This window comes from Chaetura pelagica, unplaced genomic scaffold (genome assembly GCF_000747805.2).
Source record: "Chaetura pelagica isolate M959 unplaced genomic scaffold, ChaPel_1.0 scaffold158, whole genome shotgun sequence".
Classification (NCBI taxonomy): Eukaryota; Metazoa; Chordata; class Aves; order Apodiformes; family Apodidae; genus Chaetura; species Chaetura pelagica.
Genome location: NW_009954182.1, coordinates 70,720 through 88,765, shown reverse-complemented (window position 1 = coordinate 88,765; position 18,046 = coordinate 70,720). Strand labels below are relative to the sequence as shown.

At 40.0% G+C, this 18,046-nt stretch overlaps 1 protein-coding gene across 1 annotated transcript in view; it reads right to left on the bottom strand.

Moving 5' to 3' along the window:
- Nucleotides 1–806: 806 nt before the first annotated feature.
- The window catches only part of RLF (rearranged L-myc fusion), a 61,422-nt gene continuing 44,182 nt past the window's right edge, over nucleotides 807–18,046 (bottom strand). Inside the window, exons 9-11 of the mRNA XM_010002907.1 lie at nucleotides 15,895–16,031; nucleotides 7,906–8,047; nucleotides 807–5,549 (exon numbers count right to left, since the gene is read on the bottom strand). Of these exons, the coding sequence (XP_010001209.1) occupies nucleotides 807–5,549; nucleotides 7,906–8,047; nucleotides 15,895–16,031 (5,022 nt within the window). The remainder of the gene's footprint in view (nucleotides 5,550–7,905; nucleotides 8,048–15,894; nucleotides 16,032–18,046) is intronic.

Sequence of the window (18,046 nt, the reverse complement as noted above, 5' to 3'; positions counted from 1 at the left end):
GTTTTTATTCATTATCCAAAAAGCTAAGGAGGGCACCCAGAATGTGCACTGATACTTTCATGCCACACAACTCCCTTGGAAATGCAACAATGCTCTTCAAACACTCCTGTTCTACGATATAATCTCAGAAGCACCTTCTTCCTTTAAAGGGAAAGAAACTAGAACTTCCTCATCTTTAAGCAGCTAGTGCTTTCTGCCTGTACTAATTATAATTCTTTCAAGTCTGAAAGAAGCAGAGAGAATACTTTACTTTTCTGTACCTGCACTTTCATCAGACCAATAAATTATCTACAGGTGCATAAAACTTAAGCAACGTTGTCCAGTGCACTCTGATGGTCCCAAATTCAATTACAAGCAAACCACATTAAAGATTTACTGTACAGTAAACAAATGGGTGAAAAACTGTAATTTATTGAAACTCATAACTCAAAAAATATAAGATGCTGTAGTGTACAATATGTTACACAAAGCACCCTAGGGTGCACATTCAAGTCAAGTAATAACTCCATCAGCCCCCAAACCCTGGTACCCTAGTACTTTGTTCCATATACAATCATGCACATTTACTCTTCAAGAGGAAGCCCCCAGTATTCTGATGTGTTAAATAGCACCAAAATCAGCATAGTCCATTGAAAAAAAATGGGGAGCTAAATTAACTTGGCCAATACTTTTGACAGTTATTATACATTCATTGAATTAAACAGTCCAAACTAACCTAAACAGTGTGTACTGTAACAATTACTGTTCTAACTTGAAGTTCTCCCCATGTAGCGGTAGTGGAGGCAATCTGGCCTAAGCAAAACTACTTATGTACTTCCTACACAAAGCTCATCTGCTTTTTTTGTGGGAAATAAGTCGATGAGGGGTGTGGAAAACTTGGATCTTTCAAGAACAACTACCGGTCTTAAGTAATGAAGCTGTTTTAAGGCAAGGTCTCCACAGTCTGTTAGTGCCTTGTCCAAGATTGCCCTCAGATTTTCTAAAGAAGGGGCAGATGATGACTCTGACAGCAAGGGCTGGACTTCTGTTAGCTCCCCATGATTATTTTGCGTTATGATTACATTTTTGTCATTTACAAAGTTGTTTACTGGTGTATCCCCTTGATCATCTCCCTCTTTCAGCAAGGTTTTGTCTACTGGCAACTGCTCAGGAGACTCCGATTCTACTGCCTCATCAAAGTCATCGTCATCGTCATCATCTTTTCCTTCACTTTCCTGAATAAATTTTAAAAATGAAGACTCAAATCCCATCGGTTTATATGTTTTTAAATCAAATGGTTTGGTCACTGGAGGCTTCTGAAATTTGTCTTTTGTAGCAAAATGTACATTTCTTTGTGCATTCTGATTAACTGCACTATGTTGACATCCTTCTGGGTCTTTCTCTCTTGGCAACTCTACCTGCAAATTGGAGAAACAACAGCTATTCTCTCTTTCACTGCTTTCAGAAAAATCTTCAGTTTTACCCATAACTGTCTCCATGATGTTATGCTCTTGAAAACAGGTGTTCTTTGAACTGTGGTTATATTTTAAAGTACCTGAATAGATAAAGGCACTCGCATCAAAACTCAAAACACTCGATGGACATATTTTTGGGTCTTCATTGCCTATATCTTGTGGACCACAGTCAGTATTTGGGACAAGAGGTTTTCCACTTTCCTGCACATGCTCCGAATCAGCTGATTTATCCTCTTTAACTTCTACATCTTTTTTATCAAAGTCTAAAGCCGTTTCAGAGCAGGACTGTTTTTCAATCATTGTGCCACACTTAACACAAACAACAAGTTTCTGAATCTGTTGCTCTATGTACATATTTGCCATCTGGTGCGTGCGCTTGTAGTGCCTCATGATGCTGCTTTCCAGTTTGACAACAGACAAACAGCCCTGAACCATGCAGGGGTACTGGGTCTCGTTAGACTTCTCCTTGCACATCTGTAGGGCTTCCTCTTTTGTTTTGAAGCTAATCAATTGCTTTTTTCTACTTTTGCTAATTCTTTTAGATTTTTCTTTTAACTGGTTCCTGTTCTGCTTGCTTACATCCAAACTGTCTTTTAAATAATTTTGTTCATTTTTATCTTTATCTTGATTATCTTCATCCTCTTTCTGATCTCCAAAGAGACTATCATAATATTCACTGTGCCGAAAATACACATGTTGAGAGTAGTGACTGTAGTTTGTGAAAGTTCGATCACAGCCATTGAGGTCACAATGGATTTCAAAATCTTTGTTTAACTTTTCTTTATTGGCATGTACTTCTATCAGGTGCTGTTTAAACTTATCAAAGGTACAAAATACCGCAGGGCAGTGGGCTTGGTTACAAGCAAATCTTGCAGATTCAGCCTCAGAAAGCAGCTTTTGATCCTCTACATGTTCATTGTGAAAGTCACTGCAATGCTTAGCAAGAGCTTTAGAACACAAAAAACGCTTACCACACTCTTTGTATCTGCATGCAAATATTTTTTTACATTTGACAAGTTCCCTTTTTGTTCTTGCTTTGTCTTTTTCTAAGCAGAGCTGTTCTTTATTATACTGGTGAACAGTTCTATAATGGCGAATCAAACCTTTCTGGTTGGTAAATGCAGAGTTGCAACTTTTATGTATACAGTGAAATGGTTTGTGGTACTTATGCAATATATAACACAAGTTTCCTTTAGCAACTGTTCTTTTGCTTCCTCTTCCCTGTCTTGCTTCCAGTTCTTCCCTATGACTGTCCACAGAACCTATGTTAGACGTTTTCCTTCTTACATTATTGTCTGTCTCTTCACTGGACTCCAAATCTGTCTCAGAACTACAGTCTTCCTTTTTAGGATGACACAGCTGCTCAGAGTGCTCTGAATGTTCAATGAATTGAACGTTGGTTGCACAGACAGGTGTTGGAACAGTGCTATTTTTGTGCATGTCATCTGGACATAAACCTTCAGGATCAAATTTTTCATTAGAACATACCCTGTGAACCACCCTCTCACAGCCAATTTGATGTTTATTTTTATAGTGAATTCTAAGGTGTGTTTTTCTTGTAAATGATCTTTGGCAAATATGACACTTAAATGGTGAGTACCGGTGCTGGAACATATTTAACTGAAGAACCACTTCCTTGGAATAGTTATGCTTTTTAACATAATGCATTAAGAGAGCTTCTCTGGTCACAAACTCACATGTACATCCTTGACATTCACAAAAAAAAGGTTTAGCTGCCAGCTGAGTAAGGTACTGGCTGGGTAAATTATCTTCTTGCTCTTGAAGCTGAAATTTTGAGGTAGTTTCATCTACTGACTCAGGACACTTGGCATCCCTAGATGAAATGGACTGTAAAGAACCCAAAAAAGGCTTGTGTCTTGAAGAATTCTGAATGCTAGAATTTTTTAAGCTTAGATGTTTCAAGCCTAACATTAGTTCCAACATGTTATCTTCAATATTTGATTCTTTAGAACTGTCATAATAAGATGTTTCTGGGGAAGAAGGACAAGTTTCTTCCTTCAGGCTATTGCGTCCTTTAGCATCTATGGTACAATATGAGCTTTCTGGAGAGTCAGCATTTGTATCTGAATTATGACCTAACTCTGTATTAATGTCTGTAAGGGATTTACTGCCCTGAGCATCACTCAGCATATCAATAAAATCTTTAGTTTTAATCTCTGTATTTTTTTTACCTTTAAAGTTATACGGATGGGCCCTGCGAAGGTGTTTTTGTGTACTTCTGGAATTTTTGTGTGTGGAACAGCAGCCTTCAAAACCACAGGAAAGGCTTTTTTCATCAAAACAAACTGCCACATTGGAACACTGTTGTTTCACATCCGCTGGATGCAAGACTCCCTGGGACATGAGAAAACCTGGAACTGACTGATTGTGACCCATTGTTTCAATCGGTAGAGGAGACACTGGGCCTTGTTTTACTGCAGCATCTGCACTGTGGTCCCCACAATGAATACTGCAATTGCTTTCACTGTCGATATCTTCACTGTCAGAGAGAGCTTCTTGCTTAATCTGTGGAATTTCCTGAGAGCCTGAGGGATCCAAGTTATCATGCAGACTGAAATTTTCAGATTGTCCAAGCAGCTGAGACTCTGGAAGATAATGGGATTTGTCTTTTGAAACTGACTCTTCGAGTTTGACTGTTCTCTTCACTTCCCCATTTGACACTTCAATATTATGTGCTGCAAGGTGATTCTGAAATTCAGTTTTTGAATAATAAAACTTTTTGCAGCCATAGAAGTTGCAGGTGTATGATGCATCTCTGAAGTGCTGTGCCTCATGATGGTAAAGTTGCCCTAAGTCACTGAAAACAATATTACAGCCATTTAGCTCACATTTATAACGAAGATCATCATGTGTTTGTTTGTGATTGAGAAGCTCATTAACTGACCCAAATCTAGCATAACAATCCATTGACACACACATATATGGTTGGGGTCCACAGTGCACACGTTCATGCTCCCGCAAATGAAATGATGTCATGAAGTGCCGGCGACAGAAAGCACATTTTTCTCTCCTGTTTTTCATATCCAGGTAGTGTTTTGCATTCTCATCATTGTTTTGATGTTCAGCTTTCAGATGTACACTTAGGTATTTAAACTGTTTAAACACTCTAGAACAATCTGTTCCAGGACATGGATAGATGTCTCTGTCTTGTAGCTGGCAATTTTCCAGTTGGCTAAATGTGACATATTCGTGTGAGTCATTTTTTAAGTCCTCAGGCAGCTGTGGCTGGTGTGGCTTTTCCTGAAATGCTGGGGATGAGATGCTGGAAGCTGCTGTCTTTTGTGGCGATCTCTCTTTTTTCAGTATTATTTTCTTTTTAGGCCTGTGCGATCTACTAGATGGCATTTTAACATGTTCCATTACATGTGGTACAAAAAATTCCTTTCTCTTGAATTTTTTTGTACACACTGGACATGTATAAACACCATCTTCCATGTGCATCTTCGAATGATGCAGTATTCTAGCCTCTATACACTCCTTTTTGCAGAGCACACAAAAAAATTTGTACTGAAGCCATCTCTGGTATCTTTCTGAAGAACCAATTGGTTTTTTTACTCTTGCTTTTTCTTTTGGGTGGTTCATTGTGTCCTTTCCATCACAATATTTATGTTCTTTTGTCTCATCATAGTCACTAAAGAAAGTTTCTAATATGTCAGTTTCATTGATTGACATAATACAACTTGCATCATCCTCAGAATCAGAAGCTACCTTCCCTAACAGTTTAAGGCAATGTCTCTTTAGAGTCTTCCAGTCCCAAAATTCAGGATCAAATGGCCAATATGCTTTTAAAGCTAAGAGCAGTTCACAACGGAGTGAATTTGGAACTAGTGCGTTTTCTTCATCAAATTTTTGATCTGGTTGCATATAGAGCTCTTCCAACACATTAAATCCACTCAAAGTTGGCTCAAGCAAAAATTCTGTGAGCTGACAAGCTCTTCTAACTTCAAGGTCTTCTGGCAAAAGGCATGCAATTGTTTTACATACTGATGTCTTCATCTCGTTACTTCCATTGGATCTGATCTGAAGGGCTCTCACACATAACAAAACAGACACAGCAAGTCCTGCTTCTTCTGCCTGTTTAAAAAAAAAAAACAGAAAAAAATAAAACAAAAACCAGCCACAACTCCCAAAAATTACTTTTATTTAATTCTCTCTAAAACTGTTCTATACAAATAATGTGCAATGAGAGCACCCAATAAACTACAGTCCATTCAGAACGTATCCAGGCTCCTGAGTGTTCAGTGTCTGAGCCCCTGAGATGACCCTAAAGAGCTGAAGTTTATTTTATGTGAGAAACCTCTTCCACGGGAGGGAGCCACTTCACATTTAGTGCACCGTGTGGAGGAGTCACACAAACTAGTTTAGGCATGACATGGCAAAAAACATCTTTCTAACTCCTCTCTCTCCACTGTGTGACTCAATCTTAACTAAGTCAGATGTCTATAAGAGACTGGTGTAAATATTCCACTGCATTCCTTCCACAGCATCCACACAGGAAAGCAATTCAGAACATGTGGTCCTGTGTAATAAGGAAAGTAATGTAAATTCACACCCTGAAACAAAATAATATTCAACAGCATAAGCAGAGATTATTTCCAATGAGGATAACTGGCATTTTGCTTCCAAACATTTTTGAGGAGTCTTTAGAACGTGGAAGGGCTGCTCAGTAGAATCAGGAAGATTCCTACAAATATTATTCACAGGCTGATTTAAAAGAATAATCTATTCAAAATTTGACATGGACAAATTTGAAAGTTACCTTGTTCCAAAAGCATACTTTTCAGCATCAAGAATCTGAATGCATGAAGTCATGGTTTAGTCATTAGTAGTAAAGGTAAGTGACAGTTAATATATTTATGAATAGAGATGATACGTGGCTAACACAACCACATATACACCAGCTCACATGGTAAAGATCCAAAGTAATTAAGAACAAGTTAAAAGACTTCGCAAGCTCTTACACTCCCTGTGCACTGCCTACTGGAAGTCATGCAGTACTTCTTTAATTCAGTAACTTATAATTTGCTACACAGCAACAGAAAAGCTTTTTCCCCAGGATAAGAAATTTTAACATGGTTTAGCAGGAAACACACACAGAATTGGTATACAGTTAACAAGGTATTATGCTTTATATATGAAGTGCACATTCATACATGTTTTAGAACTAGAAATAGGCCAAATTTAGATAAACTAGGAGTAAGCATTTCTCTGTGCAATCACTACTGGAATTCATCTTTGCCAAAATTAGAGTTTCAGACTCTCCTCTATAACCTGTCAGAGAGACAATCATGCAACCTTTCTGATCTTTGCTTTGACTCTAAACCAGGGATCTGATATTTCTTCTCTTACCAAATCATACTTGGTAACTCCCAGGCAAACAAACCTGAAGCTAGAGATAAATTTAATTGAAAAAATGAATCTAGTCTGTTTTATCCATAATCCATTTGATGCCTTAACTGAATGACCTCATGTCGATATAAGAATGCAAACATAGGAGCAAACAGGGGAGGTTACTGTTAACAGAAACATTCATAAAACTGAAGTCTTTGTGGCAAATTCTCATCTACATGTACAAAACTCTGCTGTTTTTCACAAAGAAATACCAGAAATCCTTTGGAAAAGGTAACATTCCTAAGGGAAAATCCCACATTTAAGCTAAGGTCCATGATCTGTGTTACTGTTACTAAATAATTTAAAGTCATTATTATCAGCTGGTTTATTTGCCTGATTTTCATTCCATTAATCTACTCTCATATAGTGACCAGACACAGGAAATTTCAGTCTAACCAATTTCAAGAGTCAGAGCAGCCACCCAAGGAAGACAGAAACATCCTTTTAAGCAACAACTCAAATGAATCACAGCTATCCCTTCTGCTCTGCTTATGAAGAGCATGTTCTATTTGCCTCTTGGGTAGATTAATAAATTAGTCTTTTCATTACTCCTCAAACAGAGTTTATGAGTTTATAAAAATTGCTGTTAAGCACCCCTGGAACATTTCTAAAGGCAGGCATCAGAGCAGAAGTCCAGATGTGATTGTATCATACACTTTGAGGAAAAGGTATTTTCTCAGAATACAGTAATATGAGACATTTCAGCCAAGTCTCCACCCCTTTGAGATGCTGCAGAAAATCGTTGTTCTGCATAATTTCTAGATCAAAACACAGCTGCTTTTTTTGAAAAATACCACCAGAGTGTGTTTTCAGAGTAACAAACAAACCATTCCACAACGATTGAAGGACATTGCAACGTGCAAGCTGATGCAAAACTAAGGCAGGAATTTTTCAGATACTTGTATCAGTAAATTATTAGGCAGTTAATTAGAAAGTATGAATAAGGAAACCTCATATCAGTTAAGTAGTACTAAGAAAAAATACATTAATGTAAACAGCTCCGGCTGTGTCCAAAGACTCTGGACTGCAGGTTACTTACTTCAGATTGTATGACTCTTATCAAGAAAAATAAATGCTGAAGTGTCTTGGCAATGATGCCAAACTGACGACATCTCTCCAAAAAGGAATCTAAAGAAGGATCTATTCTTCTCTGCAGTTTGCTCCAGAAAAGTGTCAGTTCCCTGCAAAGAATTGAAAGCAGAATGTTAAGAACATCACAGATACAGACAATTTGTCCATAGTCTGCATACTTCAGTTCAGAGTTGATGCCACAAAATTTAAATGCTTTTAAAAACAGAACACAGTTCAATTAGGGCTCCATCTCCAAGAGACATTAAGAGAACTGCTGCTGTGCTTTACTCCTTAACAAGCATCAGACCAAAACATAGTATATCTCCTATTATTTACTGGGGAAAGACTCTGGCAGTTGGATTAAATTTGCTTTACACAGGCATTTAAAAGTTTCCTAGACTTCCTTTCTAGACAAGACACCCACACTTACAGAGACTTTTCACACAGAAACTTAAAATACATTAAATGATTCATAATGTAAAGTAGCCACTTCTCTCCCACTACACAAGTAGCTTAGATGTTGACACCTGCATTCAAATGATGTAACTGCCACTCAGTGCTTCGAAAGACACCTCTAAAAGAAGACATTTTGTAAAGTGTTACTAAGGGCTATGTAAGTTGACGGCTTTGCCTGCTGTCTCTGAGCACTTATGTGCTTTACTGCTCATACCATCTGAGCACAGAGCTGTTCATTTCATTATTAACAAGGCAACACAGCCACTGAATTATGCAATTGATGATCTGTCATTTTGTGTCGCTTTGCCATCACATTGAGTGTCACAGAAAGAGAAAAGTAGCAGAGTAAAAGGATTTGTATCTTATACATCACTTGAAAAGTTTGTTTTCCTGTTCCTTTAGTAAACTTCCCTTTGGCTAACTTAACCTCTTTGTGCATCCAATTATAGGTTTCTACATCCAAGGTCAGTTATAGTCTCTAGAAGCAGAAATCAAGAAAACACACCTAGGCAAACTTGACACTGAAGAGCTGTAAGGTTCTTTAAATGATTGCAATTCTACTCTTGAACCCTAAGCCAAGTGAAATGCAATGAGGCCTTGTGATGGGTCTGACCTGGGATACATCTATTGCCCTAAAGTGGACATTTCCTTTCTGCTTTTGCAGCAAATTGTTAGGACAGGCTCAAGTATGAATATAGCACCAAATGCAAGACACTCCTGAATTAAGAGACTTAAAGAGTTAAATTTGCTAAGCCTATATGATGCTGTAGAATAGAATCTATTAATGTTTGTTAAAGGTAATTGTGTTGAACTAGGATGTGTCTCACCTGAAAGCCCAAGAAGTGGATTCAGCTGGGTCAGCCAACTTGCAATATTAAGGAGCAACAAAACCCAACACAGTGAAGATGACTAGGAGCCTTCCTCCAAGAGAGCCCTGTCCATGGCCACCAAGAGGCAGTGTGCATGTGGGAATGGGTGTAGCTTTCTGCTAATGATTTCAGGGAAATTATTTAAATATTATAATACATTTTGAGAACTAGTTTATAAAATCCTGCCTACTCCTTTGTGAAGTAATACATATGTATATTTTAAGTGAATAAGTATGTACTGATTTTGTCCCTTGGTGTGTGTGTATGGAAGGAGCAATTCCCTTGTGCCCAGCGCTGCCATGAAGAACCCACTTTTAAGCTTCTCAGGGCTATGGGGTTATTTCCACATGTCACTTCTCCACACTAACAGAATCTTAAAAGCATCCTCACTTTCACCTGCTGTTCACAGTTGTCAACAAGTCCTTCTGGACCACTTATGCTGGTTCACTCTGACACTGCACAGAGCAGGATCTGGAGCACAATAACGGGAAGGGGTGGCTGCCAGCAGCAAGATTGCATTGGGACAACACTGCTTGCTCAGAGTGCCTGGTAAAGGCCAGCCAGGGGCCAGCAGAAAATATTTCATCCACGTACTGCTGTTCTGAAAATCAAGAAGGATGCGATGTGCAAGAAAAAATTTTATTGAAGGATCCCACATATGATTGAAACATTTCCAAGTACATATGCAGGAGCCTGCCTGTTGAATCACAGCATCACCAAGGCTGGAAAAGACCTTTACTATCATCAAGTCCAACCTATGACCTGACACCACCACATCAGCCAGGCCATGGCAATAAGTGCCACATCCAGTCTTTCCTTGGACACATCCAGGGATGGTGACTCCACCACTTCCCTGGGCAGTCCATTCCGATATCTGATCACCCTCTCCATGAGGAAGTGCTTCCTGATATCCAACCTAAACCTTCCGTGGTGCAGCTTCAGGCCTGGCCCTCTTGTCCTGTCACTGGTTGCCTGAGAGAAGAGCCCAGATCCCACCTGACCACAACCTCCCTTCAGGGAGTTGCAGTGAGAAGGTCCCCCCTGAGTCTCCTCTTCTCCAGGCTAAACAACCCCAACTCCGTCAACCAAGCCCTATAACATTTTCCCTCTAGTCCCTTCACCACCCTCATTGTCTCCTCTGGACCTGCTCCAGCACGTCAGTGTTCTTCTTGCAGTGAGGGGCCCAGAACTGGACACAGGACTCGAGATGACGCCTCACCAGTGCTGAGCACGGGGGGAGAATCACATCCCTACTGCTGCTGGCCACAGGAAATTCATCCACAACAGCATAAAGGGAAGCTGACCTGCAATCACCACTGTACCAGACGGTCTCTGTTCTTCTTACACTCTGCTCCCCTCTTAAATGTAAATGTTAATTCAGTACATGTTTTGTCACCACTCAGTTCTGGTTTATTGACTTACCTAACACACCTGTTATGCAGGCTTTTGATAAAATACACACAACAAAAGGTTATATTTTATTATTAACAATCAAAATCCAAAAGGTGTTAGCGACACTGCTAGGGAAAGTGTCAGTAGAGTTCAAATCATCAGTAGATCAAGCATCACAGAGTAAAATAACCTTCCAATTTCCTTCCTGTCTTTTTGAACCACAGAAGACCTTTGAAGTGAAATAAGCAATTTCTGCCCCTTAAAACCAGCAGCTGGTCACAGAAAGTGCATCTACACCAATGTACACAGCATGGGCAACAAATAGGAGGAGCTGGAAGCCACTGTACAGCAAGAAACGTATGGTAAGAGTTGCCACCACAGAAACATGGTGGGAAGACTCACACAACTGCAATGCTGTGATTGATGGCCACCAAGTTTTCAGAAGGGAGAGGCAAGGAAGGAGGGGCGGTGGGGTGGGCCTCTGTGTTAGGGATGGATTTGAATGTCTAGAAGAACTTCATGACATGAATGACAGTGTTAAGTGTTTATGGGTAAGAATCAAGAGGAAGATCAGTAAGGCAGACATCATGGTGGGAGTTTGCTATAGAATCCCCAACCAGGATGTAGAGGCTGATGAAATACTCTATAAGCATCTGACAGAGGTCTTGTGATTGCTAGTCCTTGTTCTCATGGGGGACATAAACTTCCCACATGTCTTCTGGAAATACAGCACAGCAGAGAGGGAACAGTCCCGGAGGTTCCTGGAGTCTGGAGTGTGTGGAAGAAAACTTCCTGACACAGCTGGTGAGGGAGCCAACCAGGGAAAGTGTCCTGCTGGACCTCCTGCTTGTTAACAGAGAAGGTCTTGTGGATGTAAAGGCTGGAGGTTGTCTTGGGCAAAGTGATCATGAAATTACAGTTTTCAATTTTTGAAGCAGCAAAGGGGCGAGTCAGCAGAACTGCCACCTTGGACTTCCAAAGGGCAGACTTTGGCCTGTTTTGGAGCATGATTTAGAGTGTCCCTTGTGAGTCAGTCCTGAAGTGCAAAGGAGCCCAGGAAGGCTGGTCATACTTCAAAGAAGAATTCTGAGAGGCACAGAAGGCAACCCCAGGACCTAAAAGATGAGCTGATGAAGAAGAAAACCAGACTGGCTGAACAGAGAGCTTTGGCTGGACCTCAGGAACAAAAGGAAAGTTTACGGCCTTTGGAAAAGAGGGTTGGAAAATTATGAGGAATACAAAGATGCAGTGAAGCTCTGCGGGGGGAAAACTAGAAGGGCCCAAGCAGAACTCAACTTGGCCATTGCAGTTAAAGATAACAAGAAGAGTTTTTTTCAGAGTATCAATAGAAAAAAGGAAGACTAGGTCTAAGGTAGGCTCCTTGATGAATGGCAAGGGGACAGAGTGTATCCTCAGCAAGTTCACTGATGACACCAAACTGGGAGGGGTGGTGACACTCCAGAGGGCTGTGCTGCTATCCAGTGTGACCTGGACAGGCTGGAGAGATGGGAAGAGAAGAACCTCATGAGGTTCACCAAAAGAAAGTGTAGGCTCCTGCACCTTGTGAGGAAGAACCCCAGTCACCAATATAGATTAGGGGTGGACTTGCTGGAAAGCAGCTTTGAGGAGAAGAATATGAGGCCTGTTAGATAGGAAGTTATCCATGAGCCAGCAAAGTGCCCTTGTGGCCAAGAGGGCCAATGGAATCTGAGGATGAATAAGGAAGAGTGTGGCCAGTATGCTGAGAGAGGTCATTCTTCCCCTCTACTCTGTCCTGGTGAGGCCACATCTGGAGAACTGAGTCCAGTCTGGGCTGCCAAGTTCAAGAGAGACAGGGAACTGCTGGAGAGAGTCCAGGGGAGGGCAACGGGCCCTCCCCTGGGCCCAGGAGAGGCCCAATGGGCACAAGCTGGAACATGGGAAGTGCCATTTAAATATGAGGAAAAACTTCTTCACAGTGAGGGTGACAGAGCCCTGGGACAAGCTGCCCAGGGGAGTTGTGGAGTCTCCTTCTCCTGAGATGTTCAGAAGCCCCTGGATGCAACTCTGTGGGACGTTCTCCCAGGGATCCTGCTTTAGCAGAGGGGTTGGATTAGATGATCTCTAGAGGTCCCTTCCAACTTTGACAATTCTGTGATTCCAGGAAAAGATTATGACTCAGTTCATTTATTCAATTTAAGTATTTTAAGTGTATATTTATGCTGCACTTAAGCCTGGATGATGGCTAGCAAGCAACCTCCAGCAGTGGATTACAGCACATTAGCTTTAGCTGCAGGATTAGCCTAAATACACATATTGCAGTAAGTCCATGTTATTATTTCCTGCTCTTTCAGCCAGCTTAGACATTTCTCACATTTTTGACTGAGCTCAATTTATTAACACAAGGAAAGCAACATTACATTACTTATTTTCCAGGGTACTGATTCAAATCAGATCTGCAATGATTTCAATGATCACCACGGTCTGTACGGAGTACAGGCCTCCTCGTTTTTGTAAAGCCATAATACCCACTATATGTGTAATGCGTATTCTCATGACCCTCATCAGATCAGTTAAACTGAGTCATCTGACAAGAGTAACCCTCCAAATTGAATGTTTTATGTCATATCAGCCACTTCAGTTAATCTACTTTGTGGCTAAATAACCACTAGGTCTGCAAGTGTCACAAGGAAAGGAGGTGGAGGTCACTAAAACAGGCCACTCCATCAAACAGCAGCTCATGCTTACAACAGCAAGGCATCCTGATTTTTATGCAACAGTATTTTTTAGACAGACTTAGGGGTAGAGCCTAAACATGACACAGTAATCTGATGTCAAGAAATATTACACCAGTATCACAAGACAGGAGTCCAACAGAAGGTGAACTTCTTCAATCTCGGCTGCAGCATCCTGGAAGCATTGCTCTTCAAAGTGTATAGACTACATTGGTTGTTTGCAATTCTGTTGTGAAAGGATGCTATGTATAGTACTATACTTTGAATTCATATACCTATATAATTTCAGCTTTAGACAGAAGACTTCATTTTCCTGTCCCCCACTTCCCAGAGGAAGGCAGCTGGAACTTGGAAGAGCTGGTCCAAACAGCAGCACAGACATAGCAGCACAGTTAGAACCAGCACCATTTATTTGTGCAACTATTACCAACAGTTTAGACATAATTACATAACTTCAGCATGAGCAGCACAAACCTGCTAACACCTTTTTTGAGTAGAAACATACTTGCATTGCTAAATTGTGCTAACATTTGTATCTTCAAGCCTTCACTGCTTGTCAGCTAGGCTAGCCAATTTTAAAGCTGATGCGGATGTACCTACTTATGTTAGAGTAGCACCATACTTGCAGAGCCTTAGTGAGGCCCCACCATGGGGCAGACTGGCATGGAAATGAGAAATTTACAGATCTGATTGATCTCTCCTGACTCATTAGCCAGGAGAAAATGTGCATTAGACAAGAGTAACAGGACCTGATAGTTTCATCCAAATTCCCAGAATCACAGAATCATCCTGGTTGGAAAAGACCTTGAAGATCATCAAGTCCAACCATTACCTAAATCCCCCTACCATAACCTATTCTACCTGTTCAGCGCTTAAATCATGTCCCTAACACCACATCTATATTTCTTTCAAACACTTTCAGGGATGGTGACTCCACCGCCTCCCTGAGGAGCCTGTTCCAGTGTCCAACCACTCTTTGGGAAAATAAATTCTAATATCCAGACTAAACCTCCCCTGGTGCAACTTCAGGCCATTTCCTCTAGTCCTGTCATTCTAGTTAGTTCAGGCTTCCTACTAAAAGTAAAAAATCTACCCACAGTTGTTATTAAAAAAAAGAGATAATATTCAGCAACAATAGATGCTACATCACTGAAGTCTGTACTTCATTCCCAATAGTCTGAAAGTCTCAGCTACACATGCAGTCCAGTCTCTTCATTTGCACCCTAGGGATCCTGCTTTTAGACAGAGTTGCTTAACAGGTCACCTTGGGTAACAGCAAGTTAAGTTAGCTCACCCTGAAAGAATGTTAGTTGTTGGTGGGTTTTTTTGTTTGTTTGGGGTTTTGGGGTTTATTTTGTTGGGTTTTTTTTCTTTAAAAAGAGATCATGGGATGGACTTTAGCCTCATATCTCTTTGGACATTTCTCTAATCTAATCTCTAATGGCACAATTCAGTAGTGAACAACAGTCAGCCTGTAGACTTCCAAATGTATTGGACACTTTTCTCTTGAGTCTTCTCCAAGCTCACTTCTTTCTACAAGGTGAGTTTTTGCTCAAAAAGACATTTCTGTCCTGAAACAGAAGCAGTATGTAAATACTTCTGGCCTTTCTGTACTGATAATTCAACAAGGCTAAACTAACAATCATCCTGCTGACACGTCAGTGCTTAAGTCCTACGGAATCTTAAGGGCTCTAAAATGCGGAGTGAGTAAATGAACAAAAACACAGCTGACTGAATCCAAGACTTACTGAAGATTTCTGGCAATCTAAAACTTCACCCAAATCAGTTTAAACAGGAGAGGAGTACACATTTTATGATGCCTTGAATGCCAAAACTACACCCCATTTTATAAGGGGCAGAAAACAACTCCCCTGCTTTGGCTCTATCATGTTGCCACTGCTGAAGCAGAGATGCAGTAAGCTCTGTATCTCCAGCCAGTTAAGATGGCAGAGAAGTCACAGTTTGGCCATAATCTGAGAATTGTAGTACTAGACTTACAGAAATTATAAAAATATTAACAGACTCTCTTTGGGGGAGAGGAAGGGGGGAGTTAGAAGGTGCTGCCTCTGCACATTCCTACTACCTTACATCTCTGTAGAAGAAGTGGAAAAAGGCATCAAACTCTCATGGGTCTAAGCACTCAGAAGAGGGAAGAACTGAATCACAATACACTTTGTGGAACCACAAAGCTTAGGGTTCTAATATCAATCCAGATTGCACTGATCCAGCACTACTTACAGAGCTACTATGTTGTTGAAGCATTACTGTTAATGTCTACAATTAGTAGTGCTGTTTTATTTTAAAATTATTTAAACATTACTTTTGTCTGACTAACTGCTTTATTAGTGTAGCAACATAACACCTTATATTGTCACAAGTTATCTAGAAAGTACTTCAGCCTGCTATACTTATCAAGTTGAAGATATATCCACCTTCTCTACATATTATTGTAATATATTAGCTCAATTCTCTTGCACTAAAGCCAGTTTGGAAGAGTTATGAGTAGCAGTAATATTTATTACCTACCAAGAGCAATACACATTTGCTGTTTGAAGCTGATGAGTGAGGTAAGTTGTACAAAGAATAAATGCAGTGTTTTCTTGTCCCTCAGATTCCAGATTACATATGATGTCCAGTACTTCTTTGCAATCCACTTTTGCAATCTTAAGAGAAAAAAGAAAATAAAAGACACTTTATTCTCAGCATGTTACAAAACAAATGATGCTTCCTGTATCAAAGAAAACGGTCTCACAAACACATGAACTTTATGTCTCCTTTTAATACACAGAATTCATACTACACCTTTCAGCTACAGAATGGCACAAGAAGTTCATATGGTAGTTCTGATTCCCTTGCTGTCCTGAAAGCTTTTGGGACACTACCATCTCAGTGTCAGTTTTCTTTATCTGCCCATCTTCCATTTTGGGCAGCCTAGGAAAATACTTACTTTCAGGTAATAGCCTATTTTCTTTGTACTTCCAGCATCCCTGTTTTCCTTTTTAAAATTAAAACCCAGGTTCAAAATGGTCAAGAGATGTGAAAAAGCAAGACTCTTGCCCTCTTTTTCCTTAGTGTTGATTCTGAACAATCACACTACAACAACACATGATGATAAAAAGCAAGTGTTCAGAGGAGAGACAAATCCAATGAAAGTTCTGGAAAGCCTGCTTGAAGGTATCATCTACCTGTGTATCAAAACAGGGCATTAATTTGATTATAAGCAAAGTGATTTAGACCATGAACAGGAATTACGACATGCTTTTACTACTAACACTATTTTAAATGCATTTTTTACACCAGAACTATTCCACTTCACAGAATAGGCCATGCAACATCTACTTTTGTCAGCTTTTGCCACTAGAAACAATTCAAACCCTTTCTTAACCATGAAAAACAATGATACAGCAAGAACAAATGGGTGTTAAAATATATCAAACTAATTTTCACAGACAACTCATTCAAAAGGAAGAGCAAAAGCAGGAATATTACCCAGTTTTCCAAACAGGTTTGACACTGGTGTTGATTAAGCAATGTCAGCATTTTCTAGGGTCCATTGACTTTTGCTGTTCAGCTTGAACCCTATGACTGACCTTTTGCAGCAAGTATTTTTAGAGCCATTCACAAGCTGCAAGTGCTTGAGTTTTGCATTTGAAAAAAGAAAAAAAAAGGAAAAAAAAGAGTAAAATGTAGCAGATTATTTTGTTCCAGATTTTTGCCATCTCTGGCAAGCAATAAACCTCAATAACTGATATAAGTGATAATACTCTGCTAACAAAGGGGACAGACATCATTGCTTCTTGCATGTCAGAGATAATAAGCACTTAAATCAAGTAAATCAAGTGCCACCTCCATCAGTCTGGGGAAGATGAAAAAGCAGGTCTATACCAATGGCCACATGAAAGAATTCTGAATGTCTTGATCACTGCACAGGAGGTGATGTGGCTGTTTTAGCTTACAGATGAAAAAAAAAAAAAAAACACCACAAAAAACATGCTGCTGCATACTACCTCCCTCCATTAACCTTTGTCAGCAGTACCTGTCATTTACCTTCTGTATTTGCAGGCACACAGGCTTTCACCTTGTGTGAAATGTCTAGATGAACACACATCTCATAGCTGGGGAACTCATCTTGTCTCAGTATTGTACCACCTTGATCAACTCAGTTATTCCTGTTCTTTATCGAGTCCTATTTTCACCAGCACATCTTATACAGCAAATTAGCAAAACAAAGCTACACAATCCAACATTTTGTCTTTGATAATATTCAATTATACACAGGCATCTCCTCAATACTGCAGAAAAAAAACTATTAAATATTGCAAAAGGCTGCCTGCAGGGGTTTGATACAAGCCTGATCTTCTAGGTCTCAGTTTTTAGAAAACCAGATATTGTCAGTACACATAAAAATGGGATGTTTCCTCCACAAATTTGAAGATGACATGGCAGCCTATCTCTGATCTGCTTGGCCAGGCACCACTTGACAGAGACTACGCTTAGTTTCCCAGTTCCATCAAAAGGAACCACTGGTTTAAAAACTACAAACGTAAAATCTACTTCATAGAATTTCTTAGGCTAGAGAATGATAAAAAAAATACACTTTTAATAACCAGAATTTACTCCTCACTCAGACGCACAATGTAACAAGACCTGCAACTTCTGCTCTCCACTAGACCAGCAG